At 33.2% G+C, this 12,931-nt stretch overlaps 2 protein-coding genes across 4 annotated transcripts in view; one reads left to right on the forward strand and one right to left on the reverse strand.

Annotated features, from left to right (window-relative positions):
- The window catches only part of LOC120632614 (dmX-like protein 2), a 67,184-nt gene extending 63,454 nt beyond the window's left edge, over positions 1 to 3,730 (forward strand). For all 3 annotated transcript variants that reach the window (XM_039902545.1, XM_039902547.1, XM_039902546.1), the window contains one exon: positions 690 to 3,730. In XM_039902545.1, the coding sequence (XP_039758479.1) occupies position 690 (1 nt within the window). In that variant the 3' untranslated portion in view covers positions 691 to 3,730. The remainder of the gene's footprint in view (positions 1 to 689) is intronic.
- Positions 3,731 to 6,919: 3,189 nt separating this feature from the next.
- Positions 6,920 to 12,808, reverse strand: LOC120632565 (isoleucine--tRNA ligase, cytoplasmic). Its single transcript, XM_039902454.1, has 4 exons — positions 12,603 to 12,808; positions 11,897 to 12,002; positions 10,597 to 10,798; positions 6,920 to 10,430 (listed from the first exon to the last, which is right to left on the reverse strand). Exons 1-4 carry the CDS (start codon positions 12,728 to 12,730, stop codon positions 7,228 to 7,230), a joined length of 3,639 nt encoding a protein of 1,212 aa, XP_039758388.1. The 5' UTR covers positions 12,731 to 12,808; the 3' UTR covers positions 6,920 to 7,227.
- Positions 12,809 to 12,931: the final 123 nt, after the last annotated feature.

The raw sequence follows: 12,931 nt of genomic DNA on the forward strand, positions 1-12,931 counted from the left end.
CTAAAATCAAATTCAAATTCAAATCTTTATTTTCCTGATTTGGTCTTTTAATAAAACATAACAAGTTACGTGCTACAATCTGCCATTCTATGCCATGCAAATTATAATAACACCTTAATTATTTTTCCAATTTATACAAAATGTCAAAAAATTAAGGTATCAAAAATTGTGAAATTAAATTACAATGTCAACTTAAAATTAAATAATGTAAAGTAAACCAAAATATAAACCTAGAAATACAATAATTTAAGCCTTTGATTTTAGATATTCGTCTCCTGAATAAAATTGATGAAGCATGAGCCATTTAAACCTTGGGACCCAACGTTAATCGGGCCTCCAAGCTACCTATTATAATGTTAAGGATTACTTAAACGATAAAAAAGCTTGGGTGTATTACTCTTACTTCATAGCTTAATATAAGTTTACTGTGAAATGGTGATAACAAAAAAAATACCCGGCTAAGTTTGTTGTGTTTAATGACACTGACGCTGACATTTACTACAAGTTTTAACATTTTTCTAGACTTGTGACGCGATCGCAGTTTCATGCCCCGAACGTCATATTTATATTAAGTTTTACATTAAATTTACCGAAAGTTATTGTTAGCTTTAATGAATTATGGTTCTTATGAGACAATAAAAAAAACCCAGTTAAATACCATATTATTATATTTATTATTATATTTTCAGGTATAATTGCGTGATAGCTGATTGAAGTAAGAGTATACAGCGAGGGCTGGAGACAAGAAGTGCGCCCTACGTCCCGATGTGATGTATATTTTAATTGTTGCAGTTTGTACGCCGATGAGGATTATACGCCGTTAGACTAGTCACTGAGTAGGCGATCTTTAGTGTATTACAAATGTTTATGAATCTTTAGTTATTTCTAGTACGAAATACACGCTATACTTTATCTTAACCTTATTCTATAGTGTTTTTCAGGGATAAAAATTGGAGAACGCGGTAAGCCTGCCAGATGTGAAACATCGAAACTATTTTGTATGGAAAATAAAATAAACGGACAATTAACTATAAAAATCGAAAATAAATCGTTCAGATTCTTTTAAAGAAATAAAAATTGGACTATTATTCGCCTCCAGTGCATCTACGCCTATATACGATCTGACCCACCGCGTCGGATGTTTCATATAAAAAAGTTCCTTTTGACATATTTGTATATGAGGAGTGACGGAACAAAACATGATAATACCACTAAAATTTCTAATTCATTACCATTAAAATTTGACGACTCAATAGAATACCATGTTTTAAAAACAGGATAATATATTTCTTTTTAATACCTAACTAACGTTTTTTAACGTCACTTGAGATACATACGCGGACAAAGTCGCGGAGAGGCATACATGCCAAAAGGTACTTTTTCTTCATTAAATAGAAGCAGGCGATACTTTGCGGAATACCCATGCAATAAACGTTAAGCTCAATTTGTTATAATCCACGACAGTCAGACAAATCTCAAACACACAGAAACTATTTGTCTGGTCGAGAAACAGAGCCGAGGAAGCTTCGGCCGTGGCCACTTCCCAACCTGTCGACAAAGACTTGCCGCGTTCCGGTACAAGCCCGATTAGAGTTATGGCTTGACTGGCATATCTCTTTAGTCGGCTACCACCTTAGACAGCATCATTACTTACGACCAGGTCAGATTGCAGTAAATGGCTAGCTTTCAGTGAGATTTTCAGTGTTTGATTCGAAAAAATAACTCATCTGTTTTCATAAAGCGCCAAAAGAAAAAGCTTCAAAAGTTATAAATTACACCATACAGATTCATCTGATTGTCGCTAATTATAACAGATAAGTTAAATTACGTACATTATACTTATTCCGTTAAAAAACACTATAGATGAGAGATATAGGATTTGTTTATTAGCGGGGGATGGTAGGGAATCTATCGAATGTAGGAGTGAAAGTGTGAATTCGTCGCAGTGGCGTAACTTCCCTAGGGCTAAGCGGGGCAGTACCTTGGGGCCCCTAAGCTCAGAAGCCCTGGAGTCAGCTCCATGAACGTTCACATAGATATCTAATCATATCTATTTAATATTTTAGTAGAATATAAAGTATTCGACTTTTAATATTATTGGGCCCTAAACAAACCTCGAACTGGCAATTCTTAAAGCAAAACAACATAACTGACAATTCTTTTGAAGTTCTAAGTTCAAATAGGGCCCTTATGCATGGTTTATACGAAGCCAGTGAACTGGCGCCAGTCTAAAAGACAAGCCACCGCTGGCCGACCCTGAAACTTTAGACGGGGCCAGCCATTTCTGTACTTTTCTTGTGGTGTGAACACGTTTGATGTTATTTGAACAGAAAATGTATGAATTCGCAACGCTGGCGAGCGGGCTCTAGGCAAGCGGCCGGAGTTCACTATCGTGAACAACAGTATTCAGAGCGCTGGTCTGGCTTAAAAATACTGTTTATAAGGCCAATACCAATCCAGCATTGCCTTCGTATGAACTATGCTTTAAATACAACTTTGCCCAGGGTTCTTAGTTACTACGCCACTGGCAAGTAGAGTGCAATAACATTGCTAACTTATGAATTCGACCGAGGTCGGAGCCTTTAACAAGAGTTAACAAATAACTCTCCAAGATATTTAGCTTATATTATATGAGTGCACATAATCTTAATACGTGTAACATGTTGACGCATAATAAATAATTTACATATTATTATATATTACGATTTACCGTATGTTTGTTGTCGTGGCTTAATACGTTTAATGTTAAAGTGTATCTTTATATAATCACATAATTATCGACTCATAATATCATCGAGAGACCTATCAAAAGTTTCGAAGATATTCATATATAATGTAATCTTAAAACCTTTTCAAAAATTCACACACTATTAGGTGTAAGTGTTTCGTCTAGCTTTTCGTGTAACAGTGAATGTTTTCGAAATTATACGTCCATTTTGGTTTTCTAAAAGCAATATGTTGTTTAAAAACATTATGAAAATAAAGCAATAAAGCAAACTTGCACTGCATTAGGCTTTATTACAGTATTATTGATCGCAGAATGAATGGTAAGCTGGGAGGCTTTTTCCTATACTAAGCCAAATACCGCAAACGCTTTGGCGTGCATTTTAAAGAGGATTTATATATAATATCTACAAAATAAATAGAATAACCACGTCTTAGTCACATCCAGCCACAGTTAAGATCAATTCTGTAACTTAGCCTTATATGTTACTATGTTTCAAGTATGTCATTAAATTCTGAAGATAAAATGTATTGAAAGTTTCAATAAATAGTCTTCGCTCATAGTACTATATTAAGGAATAGGAAAAAATACATGGCTGACGACAATCAAATTAATAAAATTGTTTGTTGTTGTTTGTGAGGGCAGTGGACTTATAAGTACCAGGTTCGTTTCTAGGCGGGGAAATTTGGGAATTTATAACTTCTAAATTTTCTCTTGTTTGGTCTGTCTAGCTAGTTAGCTTTGGCCGTTGCTAGTTACCACCCTACTGAAAAGTCCGTGCTTTAGCGTTCCGGTAGAAAACGTTTAGGGGAATGGGTGTAATAAAAATGCCATATTTCTAACAGGTTAGCCCGCCCACCATCTTAGCCTGCATCATCATTTATAACCAAATCGGATAAGAATGCAGTGCTAACTTTTGGTAATAAAATTAATACACAATATATACATCGCCATCTAGCCCCAAAGTAAGCCTTGTTTGTGTTATGGGTACTAAGATAGCTGATGAATATTTTTATGAATATAAAACAAACATTATCCAATTGTGGGAATCGAACCCACGGCCTTGGAGTCAGAAAGCGAGGTCTCCGCCCACTGCGCCAATCGCTTACAAAATTTATCTTTAAAACCTCTGTCATTGGAAAAAGATTGTGAAAATTGAACTAAAAATGAATTGTTACAGGACAAATGTATTAAATAATACCGTTGGATAAGAATAAATATTTTGTGCTCTTTATTTTAAGACCGTTTTTGATGCGCTTATTACGGGAATCTTGTATTAACTCTGATCGAAGCATATAGCCTATCACACTGCCTCTCCCATGCACGCCATAGCGTACGGTGCTTTGTTTATTTGTATACATTGTGATAGCTCTGACGTTGGACGTCAGTCTCGCATTTTATTCCAATAAAATTACAAAATTATTTGCTTATTTTTTGCAAGATACTATTTACGTGTATGCAAGCAATTAAGTGTGTTTTAGTTGATCCCAATTTTGTCTATAGTTTATTTTATATTTTTCGAAATTTATATACTTATCTTAATATAAATTATACAATTCACCTGAGTATTTTAGCTAATTTCAGCATTTCTTATATTAATTTATGTTTAACATACTACTAATAATATTTTCATTGCCTTTCCTGATACGTAAAAATCATTAAAATACTAGATTATTTGCAGTAGAATTGCCCCCCATGCGTGTACCAACCACATATTTTCCACTGTCAAGACATATTTCCTAGACAGTTTCGTTATTTATATTCGGTTAACTATTTGTAACTTTTAGGTTATTATTATTTTATCGCCAAAGTTGTGTACAGCGAGTACATTAAAATTCATTTTTAAAATAAGTTACCATCATTTTAGGTCTTTATTTATTTTGATTCGCACAATAAAAACTAAAATTTACATTAAAAGCACAGATTTGTCTGACAGACTTGAACAAAAAAATTTTTGACTGGTAAACATCTATAGTTCAGGTGATAGTTAACAATCCCTATTTAGTAATAAAACAATAATAAAGAAACATACCTAATTATTTAATTCCCCTGTGTGCAAACCAAACATTGTTAATAGCAAAGTATTCAAAAATAAATAATTTACAAAACAATTGATATTATGGCGTAAGAAAATTGTAAAATATTTATATATCATTATAATTAAAATTTTAGCAATTTATTATCTACGGCTTCAGAAAAATAAAAAAAATGTGATAAAACTGTAAAACATAGTATGATTTTTTAATTTATCATGTTAATAAATTGTAAATAGCAAGTTAGAAAACTGTATCTTAATGTTGTTTTTCTCCAAAGAACATTGTTTTTATATTCGATTCAATATGGCCTCAAATTATAGATGTTGCATAAAATTGCTTCTACTGTTTCTTAATAAAATCACTTGTAATAAAAGGTTTATTACCTTTAACTGCATTCCCTTTAACTGCATTCCCTTTCTTTATGTGAAGATTCCTCTACAGAACTTCAATCGTTAATTTATGAGATCCAAAAAAGTCGCGTTTTTTTAAAAATCGAGGTTTATGGCCCATTAGCTCCACTTTTATGCAATATCAACAGATTCGAGCCATTTAATATTTCAAATTTATTTACATACACCTACAATTTTGTTTATATACAGTGATATTTAATAAAAGGCATAGTTTGGCAACTATTTAAACCGTTGAACACAGAAAGACTAGTTCTGTAATATTATGTTAAATATTTCAAATATGTTTAAATTGTATTGAAATGTTTTGTTGAAAAGTTTCTTTAAACTGTTTGGAAATATAATTTTAGGTGAAAAAGGTTATAACGTTAGATGCCAATTTAAAAAAAAACTTATTATTGACCATATTTAACTCATTTGTATACACTATTAAGCATAGACAATTTTTTTTGGTGAATAATATTCAGTTTGTGTGAGGCATAGTAAGCATCAAATATTATCTGTGGATTTTTTGTACCGATAATTTGTGCTTTTAAGTAACCAACACTACAGTGGTGCCGATTCTGAATGAATAAACACAATTCTTAAACTAACCTAAATTGACAGGGGTCTGTCGGTCGTCTGTCCTTTTCACACTTGCGCCTAGAGAAGCATAGCACTACTTTTTAGACATGTCAATTTAGTTTAGAGATCTATGTACAACTTAATTGGCATCAATATTAAATATAATATTATTTTCATTGTTATAGATTTCCTTTGTATGCGTTCCTTTTTGGATATTGATAACTAACTTTGCTAACAACAACCCATCAAACCAAAACGTCAGTATCTATAGAAAAAAAATAAAAATAGGGTCCGACTATTTTTTGAATTGGGTTTTATATTTAATGTCTCTGTAGATTTTATTTTAACCATGCGACTTCTTTTTTTCGAACAGATACCGTTTTGTAATTTATTGAAAACTTAAATATTTAGAAAAAATTATATATACCTATATAATTTTTTTACTACATTGCCTCATTTTACAGGAAACTTTAATATGTTAATTCCAATTTATTGACCGATTCATTGTATTATCTTTGTATATGTAGTCAAGTGCCCTAATTTCACAAAAGTAAATCATGATAATCCACGCGCTGCATCTGTGTTAATGTAATTGTGAACAATGTTCGTATTGATTAAAGCTTATTTTGTTTTATTTATGAAAGAATGTTTAAAATAAAGGTTAATCTAAAATAACGTGTTTGATTACAACTCCTCATCGGCCACTTGTCACTTGCTGTGTGACCACTCCCCCGGTGACGCCGTAGCAACCCGTCAGGTGGTTATCGGCAAGTGTCCTTCCGAAAAAGCAAAGCTCCAATACGGGTGGTGCTCCAAACTTAACGATTATTATTATTTGTAAGTGATGTGTTTTGACTTGATTAAAGACTAGACTAGGCTTCGAAAATTCTCCCAGACTCTCTATTTTCCTGGATGAAATGAAGTAGACTCTAACCACACATTGTTATTAATGGGTTTCGACACTCAGGTCATTTTATGTAACAAAAAGAGAATACCTGCCTAATATAATAGGTATGTGATTCGGTTACATTAGAAACTATTATTTTCCTAAGTTCATTCATGGTTCTTGTTTGGTAACTTTTATTTGTGCGAGCATAGATAACAAACAAATAGGCACATTTGCATTCTAATGTAACAAATAGGCAAATTAATCGTATGGATTTCAGTACCTCAATGAAACAAATAAATATGCAAAACATAATTTATTATAATAAGTCAAACAGTCCACAAAGAATATTTTAGAATACAGTGTATAGTATACTTATAATAGTCACATGGATTTTGACTAGTGAAAGTGAATTTCAAGCTAAGACAATACATTGTTGGTATAAAACAATGGACATTTTCTAGTAAAACCTTTGAACTTTAAACTCATCAATAAAACTACAAACCAGCAGATAAATTATTTTTGAAATTTTTAGAACGCGACATAAACATAAACTGAATTGTTTAGATTTAGACCTGTAATTGTGAAAGTATTTAATCAACAAATTGTTTAGTTAAAGATCTTCATATCCTCATCAGTCAGTTTCATTCCTAAGTTATCCGTTACGAACTGAACAGCCTTTTCCTTATTCAGTGTTCTAATGCCTAGTGGATTTTCTACAAAAAGTGTTGCAGTCTTTGAACCATTGGCAATATTTATGAACTTGCAAAATGGTCTGTTTTGTAATACCTCTAAATCTTTGGGTTTTGCGGGTGAAACAACAATGTTCTTAGCATTTAAATCAACAGTATTTTTTAATTCAACCCCATCACACCACAGGGTAAACTTCATTCCATAAAGGCCAAATAAAACCTGTACCTCCCTATACAAACTGTCCAGGTTTATATACTTGTCTTTGCTTTTAAGGATGATGCTTGCTTTGTTCGTATTTACTCCGAACCGTGGTGTAATATCTTGTAATACTATATTAGCCCATGGATTCAGAGGGATCTCTACATCTTTTCTCCATGTAATAACTAACTTTAGCTGTGAACCTTTCAGGTCCTGAGTTTCCTGTATAATATGTTGTTTTGAGGGCGACAATTCATCGATCGGTCTTAATGGCGCCTTAACAGTGCTTTCGATGAGATCGCGATGTGAGTTTATAATACGTAAAATATCACTTTCTTTGTTGACTAAGAAATATACATCAACCTCATCAGTTGGCACCAAATGCGCCTTCTTTCTGAGTTTTTGTAACCTGTTTATAATTTCTCTAGCAAACCCCTCATCAAGCATACTCTGATCGGGCGTAACGTTTAGCAAGATCAAAACATCATTATCGCTATGAGCTTCATACTGATCGTTACCTTGAGCTTGGTATATAACTCTTACTTCAGAAATTTCAACTCGCTGGCCAATCAGTTCCACGAAACCGGCGGAAATAAATTGTTCACATTGCTCATTGTTAAGGTCTTTTAAAGCTTGTGTTACAGCTTTAAAATCTCCTTTCAATCGACCTCCAAGTATTTTATGATCCGGCTCTACTCTTAGTGTTATACCATACTTTTCTTTATCACTCGAAAGTACCACTTTCCTTATATTAATTTCTTCTAAAACATAATTCAATAGTGAGTTGATATCGTCCAAGTATGTTTGGTTCTGGTGTATAACCACCATTTCAGGAAGTGGATATTTAACAGGGATCGTTTTTCTGTCCCTTAAAACTCGCCCAAGTTCAATCACAGATTGCATTCTTTGAACTGCTCTTTCGATATTTGTATCTACTAAATTTAGCTTTGGCTCAGGGATCATGTTAAAATGAACACTTTCCATGGAGCTCCCAGGTAAAAGTTGGCGTAAAGTCTTGTACATTAGTTCTGTCAAGAATGGAGTAAACGGAGCCATAACTCTGGCCATATCAAATAGAACGCCAAATAATGTATCCAATGCCACCTGACAATCTTTAATCCCATTCTCACCCTTTAATCTCTTTCTATTCATTCTGACATACCAGTTGGTAAGGTGATCAATAAATTTTGTCAGTCTTGGTACAACAGTATACAGCCTATAGGCTGCCATTTCTACCATTACAAATTGGATCAAAGATTGTGTAAATGACGTTATCCATTTATCCATTACATTTTCTCTTACAGCACTTTCATTAAATCTATAGTTCACTTTATCTTCTTGAACAATCCGTTCAACATTTTGCATTAAAAATCTAAATGCATTGTACCATGGCAAGAATACATCCTTAATGACATCTCTAACACCTTCTTCTTTGAAACGCAGATTCTCAGCTTTTACAACTGGAGAATTAACAAGATAAAGTCTCAACGCATCTGCACCATACTTTGTTACAACTTCCAAGGGATCTGGATAGTTTTTCTTTCTCTTTGACATTTTTTGCCCATCAGATGCCAAGATCAAGCCATTAGCAATCAAATTCTTGAAGGGTGGTTTATTAAATAAAGCAGTGGACAGTACAATCAGAGTATAAAACCATCCCCTTGTTTGATCTATGCCTTCAGCAATGAAATTTGCTGGGAAAATGTCATCAAACTCTTTTTTATTTTCAAATGGATAGTGACACTGTGCATAAGGCATAGAACCTGACTCAAACCAACAGTCAAAAACCTCTGCCACTCTCCTAAGAGGTGGCTGGCCAGGTCTTGCTGATGGAATTTCAAGATGATCTATACTTTCTCTATGAAGGTCTGTAATTTCTTTACCAGTCAAAGCACTGAGTTCTGCAATGCTACCTACACAAACTACTTCTTGTTTATCAGCAGAAATCCATAGGGGGATAGGTGTTCCCCAATATCTATTCCTACTTATGGCCCAGTCTCTAGCTTCTTTCAGCCAATTGCCGAACCGTTTTTCTTTAACATATTCAGGGACCCAATAGGTTTCTTCACTAGATTTTAGAAGATCTTGACTCATTTGTTCAACTCTTACAAACCAAGAAGGCACCGCTTTGTAAATAAGTGGGGTCTCTGAACGCCAACAATACGGGTAACTATGTTTCACTTGTCCAGCTTGTATAAGTCTGTTTCGTGCTTTTATGTTTGCAATAATATTTTTATCTGCATCTTTCACATATTGACCTTCAAAATCTTTTACAGGTGCAACAAATCTACCACTTGCATCAACAGGGCAAATTATATCTTGGTCTCGTGTAACAATACCTGCAGCTAAACAAACTCTGTAATCATCTTCACCGAAATATGGTGCCTGATGTACAACACCTGTACCTGAATCATTAGTAACATACCCATCAGTTAAAACTTGATAACCATTGGGACATAGTTCCACAAAGTAATCAAAAATTGGGGTGTATTTTAATCCTTTTAATTTTTCACCTAAGAATTTATCAAGCACTTCAAAATCTTCAATATTTTTGAAGATAGTAGGAAATCTATCTTCTTGTAAGACATAGCAAGTCCCTGTTGCCTTTTCTTTTACTTTGATGTAGTTTAATTTGGGATTAACACATAGAGCTAAATTACTAGGGAGAGTCCAAGGTGTGGTGGTCCAAGCAAGAAGTGAAAATCCATCTGCAGTGGGGAATGAAATAACTACAGCTGGATCTACAACATCCTTATAGTTTTGTCCAGCTTCAAAATTGGATAGAGGTGTTGAACATGTAGTAGAATATGGCATCACCTTAACTCCTTGGTACACCAAACCTTTATTGTAGAGTTCTTTGAATACCCACCACACAGATTCCATAAACCATGGATATAATGTTTTATAATCATTTTTAAAATCTGTAAAGAGAACATGAATATTATACCGATTATTTCACATTCTTTATAACTTGAGGTCTTGCATTAATATTTTCGTTTTAGCCATGACAGGTAAATAAAAATTAAAGAAGCACAGAAAACTTAAGATAGAGAGAGTAAAATAGTAATCTATGTAAAGATTACCTACCTATCCATCTACCCATGCGTGTAATAATCGTCTCCCACTCATCTGCATACTTCATTACAATTTTTCGACACTCTGCATTATATTTGTCTATACCCATTTTTGCTACATCTTCTGGACCTTTTATTCCTAAATTTTTATCAATTTCAAATTCAACAGGCAGACCATGACAATCCCAACCAAATCTCCTTTCAACATGAAAACCCTGTAAGGAAAATCCAATTATTAAAAAGTTATTAAATTTACTATCGAAATATTTGCTAATAAGTAGGAGGTGGGTGGCGTCACAAGAGATTGCAACGGGATGATGTGATACCAGGGACCAAATGAACTTGAGCTGCAAACCGGTTAAGAACTTATAACTTCAAACCAACTAATTTGAAGTTATTCAGTATTTTATTTAATAAACTGCCATAACAATAAGTTTATTCCACTATCATCTTAGATGGTATCATCAGTTACCATCAGCCATCAGGTGAGATTGCAAAAATAGCTAGCTTATTGTAGTGGAAAAAAATTAAAAAAGCAAAATTTTTCGTGACTTAACCTGTGGGATCCTTTTGACAAATGTAGATAAAGAAAAAGTAAGTGATTATTATGTAAAGTTCATACTGAGGGATTGGGCGGGTCAAATCATTTTATCAAGCCTATCACTATGCTAAGCACAAGTTATGCAATAAGGTGCTACACATTTTAGTACTGGAAATGTATGCTGATGGTGCTATCTATGTTGCTTCACTAGCATAGGAACATTCAGTGCACTTAATATTAATAAAATTTCATTTGAAATGATAAATTTTTACCAACCCATTAAACATACAAGAACCATACACAAACCTTTTTCAGTAGCTACTAGATATGGGCATACCAAGATCATACATACTTTAAACTAGTTTTAGGTAACTCTTGAAGTGACATTATTTACATTTCCTTCTAGTCTCCAATCAGCTTAGTTAGAGCATTTTACATTGCCAATAAATTAGTTAAATTAATTAGAAGGTAGTTCAGCCCAATTGTATCCATACTAATAATCAGTACATTTTGCTCAATTATTCATAGCAATATTATATAATGTGAACTACTTTGGGGGTTTAAATTTGGCCTTCTTGTTCCTCCAAGCCCCCAAGAACTCATAAAGCCATCTCTATATTAACTTTAACTAGCAATGGACCAAATTGGTGCTAAGCTTTGATTCCATCTCTCCTATTCGAGAAGAGCTATTTGCCTTGCAGTGCAGCCTTATTGCCTGCTGAAAATGGTTTTCATACATTAGAGATACACAGCCAAAGAAAAATGATAATACCTTTTGATGGGCATATCTTGTAACTACATCTTTGATGGTTCCAGCTAAGATGTGACCATAATGGGGCAGCCCGGTTGCAAATGGTGGTCCATCATAGAAAGAATATCTGTAATAATAATTGATATAAATGTGAAACAAAATTTCCCAATAAGATTGAATAGGGAACCACTTTTATATATAAACTAGCTATATCAAAATTGTCTAGGTTTGTTTCATTGTTTAAAAAAAATTGTGGGACCTTTGTATTTTTCTGATTAAAAAATGTCCTTTATTGAATAAAAGGATGGTAGAGTTTCTATGCAAAATTTTGTAAGATTGGTTGGTGAGGTGGTACTTTCAAGCCTGCCTGTGCAAAGAAAACAAAGCTTAGATTTTTTATCTCACAGGAAATATTCCTGGATACTTTTCTGAAAAAATGGTTTCTGATGTTGATCTGCAATGCAAGTTTCTGCAGCAAACACTGAATTTACGTTATTTGTATAATTTATTTTTCTGAATAGAACTACATCATCACTTATTTATTCAAAATAATTGATTTAATTATTGCAGACATACCTATTTTTCTATTAACAATAGCAAACTGTGAGAGTGAAAGAATTATTAATGGAATTTTGAACCTATTTCTGTTATATTTCTATATATTATAATATATTATTTTTTTTTAGTAATTATTATTTTTAGGAGGAATATAGGTTAAGACTCTCACCTGGGTTTATTCTTTGATTGCTTTAAACAAGTCTGGAAAGCATCTATCTTTTCCCAAAATGCTAAAACTTGTTCTTCTTCTCTCGGGAAATTTATATTTTCAGGAATCCTATCAACATTTAGTAACATGATGAAATATCGCTAGAAATTAATTTTAAAATTGAAACTTCCACGCAGGAATCCACATCATACAAAACCTCAATCTAAATCATGAAGTGTCAAATTGACAGTGACATACTGTTCAGACCATTTATTTTTAAAATAGATTTACGGCTTTGGGTTCATGACCATGAGGATGATTTTTCAATCAGATAAGCAGAATACTTTATT

Source organism: Pararge aegeria, chromosome 20 (assembly GCF_905163445.1).
Source record: "Pararge aegeria chromosome 20, ilParAegt1.1, whole genome shotgun sequence".
Taxonomy (NCBI): domain Eukaryota; kingdom Metazoa; phylum Arthropoda; class Insecta; order Lepidoptera; family Nymphalidae; genus Pararge; species Pararge aegeria.

Excerpts from the sequence above, each read along its gene's own strand:
- LOC120632565 (XM_039902454.1), bottom strand. The coding sequence starts at position 12,730 with ATGTTACTAAATGTTGATAGGATTCCTGAAAATATAAATTTCCCGAGA. Across the intron at positions 12,003-12,602 it reads CAATCAAAGAATAAACCCAG|ATATTCTTTCTATGATGGAC; the intron begins GTGAGAGTCTTA and ends TTATTATTACAG. Across the intron at positions 10,799-11,896 it reads CAAGATATGCCCATCAAAAG|GGTTTTCATGTTGAAAGGAG; the intron begins GTATTATCATTT and ends TTTTCCTTACAG.